This window comes from Tiliqua scincoides, chromosome 7, assembly GCF_035046505.1.
Source record: "Tiliqua scincoides isolate rTilSci1 chromosome 7, rTilSci1.hap2, whole genome shotgun sequence".
NCBI lineage: Eukaryota > Metazoa > Chordata > Lepidosauria > Squamata > Scincidae > Tiliqua > Tiliqua scincoides.
The window spans coordinates 62,682,531-62,696,412 of NC_089827.1; the positions used below are offsets into that span (position 1 = coordinate 62,682,531).

Genomic DNA, 13,882 nt, shown 5'->3' on the forward strand with positions numbered 1-13,882 from the left:
AATAGCCCTTAGAAACTGTCAGTATTGAAAATGATTGCTTTCTATCTTGGACCCAGGATATAAAGAAATTAAGGATGCAATCTTGAACTAGCCCAGAGGTGTTGCAAAAGTGCCATACAGCAGTTTTGTGCCACCTCAGGAGTTGGGAGGCTGAATCTGGTGCCATTGCACCAGGAAAGCCATGAGTTCATGCTGATCAAGTCAGGTCAGTGCAGGGGTCTGGGGCCAAGGGCTGCCCAGGGCTGGGCAGGGACAGGGACAGGCATTTAAGCTGAATTCTAAGCCTACTCCTGGGTGATTTGGCACAGCACCAGGCTGCTCAGATCTGCACCAATTTAGGTGGTGCAGGTCTGAATAGTCCCCTTGGGACTGCTGCTCATCTGATCTCAGAAGCTAAGCAGGGTCAGGCCTGGTTAGTACTTAGATGGGAGACCACCTGGGAATACCGGGTGCTGTAGGCTTATACCATAGTCTTTCGAGACTGAAGGTTACCAACCAGGTTAATTAATTAATTAACTGAATTAATTCCCCTTGCCCAGGGCTGAGCTGTAGCCAGCCCCAGCCCTGTGCTGGATGCAGCGTAGGCCAGATGGTCTGCCTATTCTAGCACAGGTTAGGATTGGGCTGTAACTCCAAAATTTGAATACAGTTTTATCCCTCCCCCCCCCCCATTGTATCTTACATAGTCAAAACTTACATTGTGGGTTTAGGTTCTTGGGCAGGACTTATTTGCACCTGGAATTCTGCAAAACTCTATATACATTAGATCCCCAATTTACACAAGTTCTGTTCCAGGCACCCTTATGTAAGTCAATTATAATATGTCAGAATCAGTCCACCTTACTTGCCCCTTCCTCTGTGTGAACTTTTTAAACAAAGCAGGAAACACTGTAATGAAAGTATTTTCTCCATAGGTCAGCCAGGGCACTATCAAAGGGTCCATAACAGGCTCAGCCTTGGTCGGGAGGAAGGGAGGGAGGGAAACAGGAAGAGGTGTGCAAGAACCCTCTTGGGTGGACTGCCTTTTTATGAAGTCAAAGTTTAGCAATGGGAAACTTTGGCATTAATTTACCCAAGTCCTTCACCTCCTACTCAGTCTGCTTCCCAGGACTCAACAGCATCTTTTATCTTCAGGGTCAGCTGGTTAGAGCCCCTATCAGCCTTACTATTGCTATCAGCTGGAGTTGTAAAATCCCAGCTGCAACTCTGTGAAGCAGTTCCCTCCCTCCATTGCCTGAATTAAGCATTTCCATTGCCTTAGCAATAGAGACATTGCTATCTTTAATGCAGAGCTGCTCAGGTCCAAGTAGCTTTTGTTGTCACTGGTTGCCTCCATGAAGGTGTTCAGAGGCAGCCTGCTTCTCATTGACTAATCCAGGCAGGGGTGATTGCATGGAACATTGAGCTCAGGCTGGTCTTAAAGCAAAGCTTACATAAAGCTGAATTTATGTAAGTCATGACTTCCATTCTTACTAATTATATTAGGGTACAATGTAGAGTGCTAACTGGTTATTTTATCCTTGTTTCAAGAACCCATCCTGATGCTTCCAAAAGATGCTTTCTTACATTAACCAGACATTCCCTTTAAAGGAATAAGTTTATTTTAAAAACCACTAGAATACACTTAAAAAAACAGGTGCTGTCTTCAACAAGGCCATTTTGATTATGCAGATGCATTTCTATATTCCAGGAGTCCTTTCCAAAGAAGAGGAGTTACACACTGGAAGCAGTGCCATCTGCTTGTTCTGATGTATTTCCCGTAGAAAATGAGAATGATCTCTCTGATGTTATGGATACAACTGTTACAAAGAAACCTTGTTCTTTAGAAATAACAAGAGGGCATTCATCAAAGACAGGTAAAATGCTCCTAATGTTTTGTAATTAGTGCGGTTTATTATTATAATAATTATATAATTATAATTATTTAAATAATTATTTAATTGTCATATAATTATAATTATTATAACTTGTAACTCACAAATATTGGTTAATGATTTGCTGGATATTCTGCTACTTTCCTTTATTATGAACCACATACATGAATGTGTATCACTCACTCACTCACAATGACACCTGGCTTCTCTGATGACCTGCAAGCAATAGACGATGCACGCAAAACAGCTGTCATCGACATGGAGCTGAGCGGACTGCAGATGGACATCGTCGCCCTTCAAGAGACTAGGCTGCCAGCTTCCGGATCTGTCAAGGAGCGAAATTTCTCATTTTTCTGGCAGGTAAAACCACCAAACGAAACCAGGGAACTTGGTGTTGGCTTTGCGGTCAGAAATACCCTGCTGAAATCCATCATCCTACCTACTGTGGGAAGTGAAAGAATTTTGTCCCTGCAGCTCCAGTCATCAGCAGGACCTGTCACTCTCATCAGTGCTGTCGTCTCCAGCAGAAGCCAAAGACAAATTTTATGATGACCTGGCCACCACTATCAAGAAGATCCCCGTAAAAGAGCCATTGTTCATCCTCGGCGACTTCAGTGCTAGAGTTGGTGCTGATAACAGTTCGTGGCCCACTTGCTTAGGTCAGTTCGGCACTGGGAAGATGAACGAAAATGGCCAACGCCTGCAAGAGTTTTGCTGTCATCATGGTCTCTGCGTCAGCAACACGTTCTTCAACACGAAGCCCCAACATAGAGTCTCTTGGAGACACCCAAGATCAAAGCACTGGCACCAGCTCGACCTGATTCTCACCAGACGCTCCAGCCTTCCCAGCATCAAGATCACACGCAGCTATCAGGCTGCTGCCTGCGACACCGACCACTTGCTGGTGTGCAGCAGAGTGAAACTGCAAACAAAGCGACTGTACCACACAAAAAAGGAAGGAAGACCTCGCATTGATACGAGCAAGACCCGGGATCAGAGAAAAGTGGAGGAATTTGCACGAGCGCTTGAGGAATCTCTTCCAGGCCCGGTCGATGCAAACGCATCCAACAGATGGGAACATTTCAAGAATGCCGTTTACAACAACGCCTTGTCCATATTTGGCAAGAAGACCAACAAGATGGCAGACTGGTTTGAAGCCCACTCTGAGGAGTTGACACCAGTCATTGAAGAAAAGAGGAGAGCTCAAGCAGCATACAAGGCCTGTCCCAGTGAGCGCAACCTGCAGGTCCTCCGAGCTGCTCGCAGCAAAGTCCAGCAGACTGCCAGGAGATGTGCTAACGACTACTGGCTCCAGCTCTGTTCCGAGATGCAGATAGCAGCTGACACAGGCAACATCAAGGGGATGTATGATGGTATCAAGCAGGCCCTAGGTCCAACACAGAAGAAAATTGCCCCTCTGAAGTCTGCCGCAGGCGAGGTCATCCAGGATCGGGCGCAGCAGATGGAACGCTGGGTGCAGCACTACTCTGAGCTATATTCCAGAGAAAATGTAGTCACCGAAGAAGCGCTGAACAGCATTGAGTGCCTGCCTGTGCTGGAGGAGCTTGACAGTGAACCAACCCTAGAAGAACTTCACGTGGCCCTGGACTCCCTTACCTTTGGCAAGGCAGCTGGAAAAGACAGCATCCCTGCTGAAGTCCTAAAGTGCTGCAAAGAGATCATCATCACTGAGCTGCATGAAATCCTTTGTCTCTGCTGGAGAGAAGGTGGAGTACCTCAAGACATGAGGGATGCAAACATCATCACGCTGTACAAGAACAAAGGCGACAGGGGTGACTGCAACAACTACCGTGGCATCTCTCTCCTTAGCGTTGTAGGAAAGTTGTTTGCCCGAGTTGCACTAAAGAGGCTCCAGGTACTTGCAGAGAGCATTTATCCAGAATCACAGTGTGGATTCCGAGCCAACAGGTCCACCACTGATATGGTATTCTCCCTTAGACAACTGCAGGAGAAATGCAGGGAACGACAGCCACTCTTTATAGCCTTCATAGATCTCACGAAGGCTTTCGACCTGGTCAGCAGGGATGGCCTCTTCAAGATTCTCCCCAAGATTGGATGTCCACCCAGGCTCCTCAGCATCATCAGATCCTTCCACAAGGACATGAAGGGCACTGTTGTCTTTGATGGCTCCACATCAGACCCCTTTGACATCCGAAGCGGCATGAAGCAGGGCTGTGTTCTTGCACCAACCTTGTTTGGGATCTTCTTCGCTGTCCTGCTGAAGCATGCCTTTGGAACTACAACAGAAGGCATCTATCTCCGGATCAGATCAGATGGAAAGCTCTTCAACCTCTCCAGACTGAGAGCAAAGTCCAAAGTCCAGCTGAAATGTCTGCGTGACTTCCTCTTTGCCGACGATGCAGCTATCACTACCCACTCTGCCAAAGATCTCCAGCAGCTCATGGATCATTTTAGCAAGGCCTGCCAAGATTTTGGACTGACAATCAGCCTGAAGAAGACACAGGTCATGGTTCAGGATGTGGACTCACCTCCCTGCATTACAATCTCTGCACATGAACTAGAGGTTGTCCATGACTTTGTGTACCTTGGCTCAACGATCTCCGACACTCTTTCTCTCGATACCGAGCTAAACAAACGCATCGGTAAAGCAGCTACCATGTTTTCCAGACTCACAAAGAGAGTCTGGTCCAACAAGAAGCTGACGGAACATACCAAGATCCAGGTCTACAGAGCTTGCGTCCTGAGTACACTTCTGTACTGCAGCGAGTCATGGACTCTTCACTCACAACAGGAGAGGAAACTGAACGCTTTCCACATGCGCTGCCTCCGACGTATTCTTGGCATCACCTGGCAGGACAAAGTTCCAAACAACACAGTCCTGGAACGAGCTGGAATCCCTAGCATGTATGCACTACTGAAACAGAGACGCCTGCGTTGGCTCGGTCATGTCGTGAGAATGGATGATGGCCGGATCCCAAAGGATCTCCTCTATGGAGAACTCATGCAAGGAAAGCGCCCTACAGGTAGACCACAGCTGCGATACAAGGACATCTGCAAGAGGGATCTGAAGGCCTTAGGAGTGGACCTCAACAAGTGGGAAACCCTGGCCTCTGAGCAGCCCGCTTGGAGGCAGGCTGTGCAGCATGGCCTTTCCCAGTTTGAAGAGACACTTGGCCAACAGTCTGAGGCTAAGAGGCAAAGAAGGAAGGCCCATAGCCAGGGAGACAGACCAGGGACAGACTGCACTTGCTCCCAGTGTGGAAGGGATTGTCACTCCCGAATCGGCCTTTTCAGCCACACTAGACGCTGTTCCAGAACCACCTTTCAGAGCGCGATACCATAGTCTTTCGAGACTGAAGGTTGCCAACTACTACTACATGAATCAAGAGGGAAGTGCCACTGCAATGCTTTTCATAGCCTAACTGCTAACAAAGGAACCATCCCAGTGCACCTACTGGGTAAAATGGTGAGCAAGAATAATAATCATTTTGTTTTTGATTTGCAAGAAAGAACTCAAAATATGTGACTATTGCTGAACAAGCATAGGTATTCTACCTGTGACAAAATTCACAATTATATTTATTATTTGTTACTATTAGTTATATTAGAAGCAGAGTTACTGTTTAATATATTGGAAGCAGAATGTAAAGTTTTCATAGCTTCTGAACAGCAATGAGTTTGCTTAGAAGTTTTATGAAAATGGCTGAAAAGTGTTGAAAAGTGCTGCAGTTTTTACACAGTCGTGTAATTGATAAAGAGAGCTGACATATGCTGAAACAGGTGATGGAGGAAGTCAAATATGGCACCAGCAGCCTTTGAAAGATCTCCAGTAGGCCCTCATCATCCCTGCCACATCACATAAATCACTGAACATTCCTCAAGGGCAAAAAGTGGAGGTCCTTAATAGGCAAAGAGGTTGGCTAACTCATATATGGTTCCTTTTGCATACCACATTAAGGTGTAAGATAGTATTATACATAACATTTGTTTATGATAACAAATAAGTTATGTATAATGTATAATGTCATGCTATTAATGCTTCCCAGGGTGCATGTGCCATTTCTAATTTAATGTCTAAATTGAGTTGGGATTAATAGTCTGGTATTAAATTGAGGTGAAATTGATATTGTTGTAGTGATTATGGATGTGTCCCCTGGAGATAGTTTCATTTGGTATTAATACTATAGTACTGTGTTTCAGAATGGTGTCTGCAACCCACCACTTCGTTGTGTCTCTTTCCAAGTAATGTACGATATATTATATTTCTGGAAGTACAAAATGCATTCTAATTACAAATAAAACAATCAATTTAATGAATCATTCATGTGTTGTCTTATTATTGGATGCAGACTTTACCTGGGTTGCAACCTATTGTGGCTTTGTTATTAAATGTTTGCATTGAAATTCCTGTTGCTGTAAACAGGTTAGTGTCACTATATTTCGGTATTTGATTACATGCTCCCCATGCATTTTTGTCTTTTATTTCATCAACAAATTATTGAATCTTATGTAGAATGAAGTACTGTAGAACTGGTATTGAAATAATACAGAATACTCATTTTCTGTTCCTTTTTAGTTGTATTTAGAAAAAATGTAAAATTTACATTACTTTGACAACTGTTATTTTCCAGGCAATTTGTCTTCCATGTGACCTATATGTTGAGAGTTCAATTCCCATTCTCAAGGAGCAAATATTGCCCTCTTACATTATTATACTTTTCTAGAGCAGAACCTGGATAACCTCTTCTAGACACTTACATTATGTTTTTTTTTATTTACCTGCTGCCATTATGTGACAAACTCACCCTGTTGGAAAAATGACAAATTATAGTCATTCATGTGGCAGATATTAATGTTGCTCTTTTGATCATAATAGTGTATTCAAGCTTTGTGAGGTTTTAGCTAAGAAATCAATCATTTTTTAAAAGAAAAATTTAATACATCTCAAACACTTTAGATGCTAGGTAATTGTATAACTAAAGTAATATCTGGGTATCTGCAGTGAAGTAAAACTTGCCTTGGGTAGCGAGAGACAATAGTTACCCAGTGGATATAGTGACATATGAGTATACGACTAGATCATAAATATATTTCTAATTTATTTTTCACATTTTGATATTGCACTTCCTACAAGGAGCTCAGGGTGATGTACATGGTTCCTTTCCTCCTTTTGCTCCATTTTTTGCTATGAAGTGAATTTTGCTGTATTTAATTATCTTTTGACCTTTCCTTGACACATCTTGATCAATGATCATTGTATGTTTTAGTTTATTTGCATATTTTTGATTGACCTTCATTAATATGTTTTAGGAATATTTTATCATTATACTACTTTTATGTATTGTTGCTTAAAAAATTTTTTTTAAAAAGGTAATATCCTAGAAGAACATCCCCACATTTTAAGGGCACAATCACTTGAACTGACCCAGGGGTGTTGCAAATGTGCCATAAGTTAGGAGTCAGAGAGGCCAGTGCAAGGAGTTGTGCTGGCATCCCCGCACTGGATCCAGGCCCAGTGGGTAAAGTTTGGGTTGGCTGAGCTCAGCTGACACAGGGGTCTGGATGTGAGTGGGGAGGGTGGAAGGAGGCGTTTTGGGGCATTTTGCAAGTTGACCAGATCCAAATTTTATAGGAGTCCTAGAAAAAGTGACCTTGATTCACCCCCATTTTTGTTCTCCCCCCTCATGGACAAGCCCTGGCTTACTGAGTAGAGTTGGCAAAAGTGACAATAGTAGTGTTGCTTCTTTGAACACCTTCATAAATGGAGCCATGTATAGTGGAAGATCTGGCAAGGAGGTAGAATGTGGTGTCTGCAGTGGCCTCTTTAAGAATTAAGGCCTGGGCTTTCAGCAGAGTGTGCTGCACAGCTGCAGCCACTTGAAGGCAATAGGGCCCTCAGGGTTATGAGTAGCACCTGAGGCAGGAAGGGTGTGTGGGGTAACAGAAGGAGGAAAGCTTGAGGAAGGACAGAATGGAGACTGGAGAGCTTGGATTGGGATTTGGCAGAACACCATGCGATCTGAATTTCCACTTCTCCACAATGCATGCTCCCCAGATAAACTCTTTGATGGGCTTACAGGTTAGAGGACAACAGGGACAGAACAACAGCAGTGACAACAGCAGTGTTGTTCCTCCCAGCACCTCAACAGCCAGAGGTGCACTATTTGAATTTCCCTTCCCTTCCCCAGAATGAACAGAATCCTTATAACACTCTGGAGCAACACTGAGGAGCTGGGCATTACAGGGAATGGAGCGGAAATTCAAATAGTGCACCACCAGCCCCAGAGGCACTGGGAAGAGCAACACTGCCATCACTGCTGCTATCTGCCTGCTTGGTTTACTTAACAGGATCCTGGATAGCAGTAACAATGCTAATCCTCACAATACCCACCCCTGAGCATCTTAGGAGTCTGGACTTTGAGAGGAAGGGTGGGAAACTCAAAGAGGCTGCCAGCTGAGGAGGTATAGAGATTCATGTTGTTGCTGTGCTCTGAAGTAATGCTAGGAGGCCAGGGCATTGTGGGCAAGTTCAAGTAGTGTATCCCCCAACTTCAGAGACACATAAAGGATCACTGTCAAGAAGGGAGTGCTGGGTGCAGCAACAAGCTGTTGTCATGGCTGAGGAACTGCAGGGCCCCCTGCATTTGCCTGAGGATGCCTGGCATGTGCTGACATAATTTTAGGCTTCTGGTGAAGATTGTCCTTTTTCCTGGTGGCCTTCTGCTACTCGGATGCTTGGTTGAGTATTGGGACATGTTCTCTGCTGCTGAACATGAAGTGTGTTTTTTGTACTGGTACTAAAATATTGTTTTCTTTTTATTCTATTGTATATTGTTTATTTCTATTTATTTATTTATTTTTGAATCTATAAATTGCAAGCTGCCTTGGGCATCTGCTTTAAGTGGAGGAAAGTCGGGGTAAAAATCTTTAAATAAATAAATATTGTAAGTATATGATTGTTGGTTTTTTTTGGTTGTTCTTTTAAATTGTATTCTACTTTCTATGCTTCTAAGGAAAGGTGGCCTAGACCTTTAACAAATAAAGGTGTAATGCCTTAAGCCAGGCAGTCTCCGGCCAGTAAGGTGCTGCCTCGCCACGGTCCATTAACCTCACGGGATGCGTGGGGTTTAGGGTGAAAACCGACAAGCGGATCGACAACTCTGCCCCAGGCAACAGAAAACTCCTGCCCTAAAGCTGGGCACCTGGAATGTTAGGACAATGGCACCTGGCTTCTCTGACGACCTGCAAGAAATAGACGCCTGCAAAACAGCTGTCATCGACATGGAGCTGAGCAGACTGCAGATGGACATCGTCACCCTTCAAGAGACGAAGCTGCCAGATTCAGGATCTGTCAAGGAGAGAAATTTCTCATTTTTCTGGCAGGGAAAACCACTAAACGAGACCAGGGAACATGGTGTTGGCTTTGCGGTCAGAAATACCCTGCTGAAATCCATCATCCCACCTACTGCAGGAGGTGAAAGAATTTTGTCCCTGCAGCTCCACTCATCAGCAGGACTTTTCACTCTCATCAGTGCACATGCACCGACTCTGTCATCTTCAGCAGAAGCTAAAGACAAATTCTATGATGACCTAGCCACCACTATCAAGAAAATCCCTGAAAAGAGCCATTGTTCATCCTCGGCGATTTCAGTGCTAGAGTTGGTGCTGATCACAGTTTGTGGCCCACTTGCTTAGGCCAGTTCGGCACTGGGAGGAAGAACAAAAATGGCCAATGCCTGCTAGTGCCTTGCTGTCATCATGGTCTCTGCGTCAGCAACACCTTCTTCAACACGAAGCCCCAACATAGTCTCTTGGAGACACCCAAGATCAAAGCACTGGCACCAGCGCGACCTGATTCTCACCAGATGCTCCAGCCTTCCCAGCATCAAGATCACACTCAGTTATCAGGGTGCTACCTGTGACACTGACTACTCCCTGGCGTGCAGCAGAGTGAAACTGCTAACTAAGCGACTGTATCACATGAAAAAGGAAGGAAGACCTTGCATTGACACCAGCAAGACCTGGGACCAGGGAAAAGTGGAGGAATTTGCACGAGCGCTTGAGGAATCTCTTCCAGGTCCGGCCGATGCAGATACATCCAACAGATGGGAACATTTAAAAAAAATGCCATTTACAACACCACATTGTCCATACTCTGCAAGAAGACCAACAAGATGGCAGACTGGTTTGAAGCCCGCTCTGAGGAGTTAACACCAGTCATTGAGGAAAAGAGGAGAGCTCTAGCAGCATACAAAGCCTGTCCCAGTGAGCGCAACATGTAGGTCCTCCGAGCTGCTCGCAGTAAAGTCCAGTAGACTGCCAGGAGATGTGCTAACGACTACTGGCTCCAACTGTGTTCCCAGATACAGATAGCAGCTGACACGGGCAACATCAAGGGGATGTATGATGGTATCAAGCAGGCCCTAGGTCCAACACAGAAGAAAACTGCCCCTCTGAAGTCTGCCACAGGCAAGGTCATCCAGGACTGGGCGCAGCAGATGGGACTCTGGGTGCAGCACTACTCTGAGCTGTATTCTCGAGAAAATGCAGTAAGGAGGAAGCACTGAACAACATTGAGTGCCTGCCTGTGTTGGAGGAGATCGACAGTGAATCAACCCAAGCAGAACTTCACGTGGCCCTGGACTCCTTCGCCTCTAGCAAGGCACCTGGGAAAGACAGCATCCCTGCTGAAGTCCTAAAGTGCTGCAAAGAGATCATCGCCACTGAGCTGCATGAAATCCTCTGCCTCTGCTGGAGAGAAGGTGGAGTACCACAGGACATGAGGGATGCAAACATCGTCACGCTGTACAAGAACAAAGGCGACGGGGATGACTGCAATAACTACCGTGGCATCTCTCTCCTTAGTGTTGTAGGAAAGCTGTTTGTCTGAGTTGCACTGAGCCAACAGGTCCACCACCTGTTGGCTCCATTCCGAGCCAACAGGTCAACCACTGATATAGTATTCTCCCTTAGACAACTGCAGGAGAAATGCAGGGAACAACGACAGTCACTCTTTATAGCTTTCATAGATCTCACGAAGACCTGGTCGACCTGGTCAGCAGGGACGGCCTCTTCAAGATTCTCCCCGAGATCGGATGTCCACCCAGGCTCCTCAGCATCATCAGGTCATTCCACAAGGACATGAAGGGCACTGTAGTCTTTGATGGCTCCATATCAGACCCCTTTGACATCCGAAGCAGAGTGAAGCAGGGCTGTGTCCTCGCACCGACTTTGTTTGGGATTTTCTTCGCTGTCCTGCTGAAACATGCCTTTGGAACTGCAACAGAAGGCATCTATCTCCAAACCAGATCAGACAGAAAGCTCTTCAACCTCTCCAGACTGAGAGCAAAGTCCAAAGTCCAGCTGAAATGTCTGCGTGACTTCCTCTTTGCCGACGATGCAGCTGTCACTACCCACTCTGCCAAAGATCTCCAGCAGCTCATGAACTGTTTTAGCAAGGCCTGCCAAGACTTTGGACTGACAATCAGGCTGAAGAAAACACAGGTCATGGTCCAGGATGTGGACTCACCTCCCTGCATTGCAATCTCTGCGCATGAGCTGGAGATTGTCCATGACTTTGTGTACCTTGGCTCAATGATCTCCGACACTCTTTCTCTCGATATCGAACTAAACAAACACATCGGTAAAGCAGCTACCACATTTTCCAGACTCGCAAAGAGAGTCTGGTCCAACAAGAAACTGATGGAACATACCAAGATCCAGGTCTACAGAGCTTGTGTCTTGAGTACACTTCTGTATTTGCAGCGAGTCATGGACTCTTCGCTCACAACAGGAGAAGAAGCTGAATGCTTTCCACATGCACTACCTCCGACACATCCTTGGCATCACCTGGCAGGACAAAGTTCCAAACAACACAGTCCTGGAACGAGCTGGAATCTCCAGCGTGTATACACTGCTGAAACAGAGACGCCTGCGTTGGCTTGGTCATGTCGTGAGAATGGGCAATGGTCAGATCCCAAAGGATCTCCTCTATGTAGAACTTGTGCAGAGCAAGTGCCGTACGGGTAGACCACAGCTGCGATACAAGGATATCTGCAAGAGGGATCTGAAAGCCTTAGGAATGAACCTCAACAGATGGGAAACCTTGGCCTCTGAGCATTGTGCTTGGAGGCAGGCTGTGCAGCATGGCCTTTCCCAGTTTGAAGAGACACTTGGCCAACAGTCTGAGGCTAAGAGGCAAAGAAGGAAGGCCCATAGCCAGGGAGACAGACCAGGGACACACTATACTTGCTCCCAGTGTGGAAGGGATTGTCACTCCCGAATCGGCCTTTTCAGCCACACTAGACGCTGTGCCAGAACCACCATTTGGAGCGCGATACCATAGTCTTTTGAGACTGAAGGTTGCCAACAAGGAAAGGTGGCCTAGACCTTTAACAAATAAAGGTGTAACGAGATTTTCAATGCTCCATTGGGCATTCACAAAGTACTGAGGAAATGGACTATTTTCCCTCATTAGTACTTAATGAGTATTATTGTTTTAGACAGTTGGCTGGCTTTACCAAGCTTGTGCAAACTTGAAGGCATTCCAGGGTCTGTTTTTGCAGGTGGAAGATGAGAGAAAATAAAAAATTGGTAATCATCACACTTGTATTCTTTGAGATGATAAAGAAACCAACTAACAGACTCCCTACTGTCCCTAGAATCCATTTCACTGGCAATTAATTCCAAACACTACCCCAAAATAGTAGCAGACAGTATGAGGCTTGTTTTAGCTACAACTACTTTCAGCCAAAAAAAATGAGCTATGGATTTACAATCCTATTTAGAACAATGGTGATTTTACTTTGTACAGCAAAATTAAAAAAAAAAATTCAAAACAATAAATTCAATCTGTTTTCTATTTTCTGTGACCCTTTGGTTTCATCTTTGAATCTTCCATCTGCTCTTTTACAGTTTTTTTCTAGTTATAGTGATGCCGTCTGCAGAAACCAGAAATATGAGTGTGGATATTGGCAATCTGGATAGTGGCCATAATAACATTGTGCTATTGTATTTTCTTTGCCCTTTTACTATGTGAACTATATAAAACGTCAGCTCTACATCAAAATTGGTAACTTCTTTTTCTTCCTGTGGCTTCACTTTATGCTCCTCTAGTAAACAAACTGAGCTCAGTGGGAGAATTGCCATCTGACAGCCCAATCCTGAGCTGTCCGGGGCACCCAGGCTTGGCGGCACCGAGAATGACTGTTGCTGGATCCTGCACGATCCGGGCTACCGCAGAAGGCGCCTCAGGAGAAGGGGAATTTCGTCCCCTTCTCCCGGGTAAAGGAAGCAGCCCCACAATGGGGCTACTCACTTTACGTTGGTGGTAAGGTAAAGGCGCTTGTGTAGGGCGCGTAGCCCTCCACGAGCGCCTTGGATCCTGCAAACCTGCCTCCTTCCCTCCCCCAGGCATGCCCCCGTCCCCGCCCCTGTTCCTGCCCCTCAAACCATGCCATGGCTTGGTGGTCCAGAAGACCACGGAGCCGCGGAAGCAGGACGACCACCCTGCGCTAGCCTAGCACTGGCTGGTGCTGGGCTAGCACAGGTGTGAGCCTGGCAGAGAGGCTTGCAAACATACCTTATGGCATGTTTGCGACAGTGCTTGGTGGCACAAAGCCGTGCTGGCAAGCACAGGATTGGGCTCTGAGCTGGCCTGTTGCATCAGCTGCCACTGCTACTAGGCCTCAGCACTGGTGTCCATTTAACATTTGTGGCCTGTGCATGTGCAAAATACCTTGTGATGCACAGGTGCAACAGAAAAAAATGTTTACAAAATAAATAATTTTTATTTGGGGGGGGGGGAAGCCAACACGGGAAATGGTTTTTCCATCCAAATATTATGAGGAGTGATTAAAAGAGCTTTATATGCTTAGCTTGGACAGGAGAAATCTAAAGCAATGGTTTCCAAACTCTTATAGGAGTTTGGAAACCTGGTAAGTGCTTGCAGGGATGAGGCGGGTGGCTAGTGTCAGCGTCACAGTGACCATGCGACACCAGGAGCATGGGGCTTTTAAACTTACCTG

At 45.8% G+C, this 13,882-nt stretch overlaps 1 protein-coding gene across 1 annotated transcript in view; it reads left to right on the forward strand.

The window, feature by feature from the left end:
- Window positions 1-13,882, forward strand: part of ANKS1B (ankyrin repeat and sterile alpha motif domain containing 1B) — a 406,398-nt gene that overhangs the window by 102,054 nt on the left and 290,462 nt on the right. Inside the window, exon 10 of the mRNA XM_066634627.1 lies at window positions 1,691-1,856. Coding sequence (XP_066490724.1) covers window positions 1,691-1,856 — 166 coding nt within the window. The remainder of the gene's footprint in view (window positions 1-1,690; window positions 1,857-13,882) is intronic.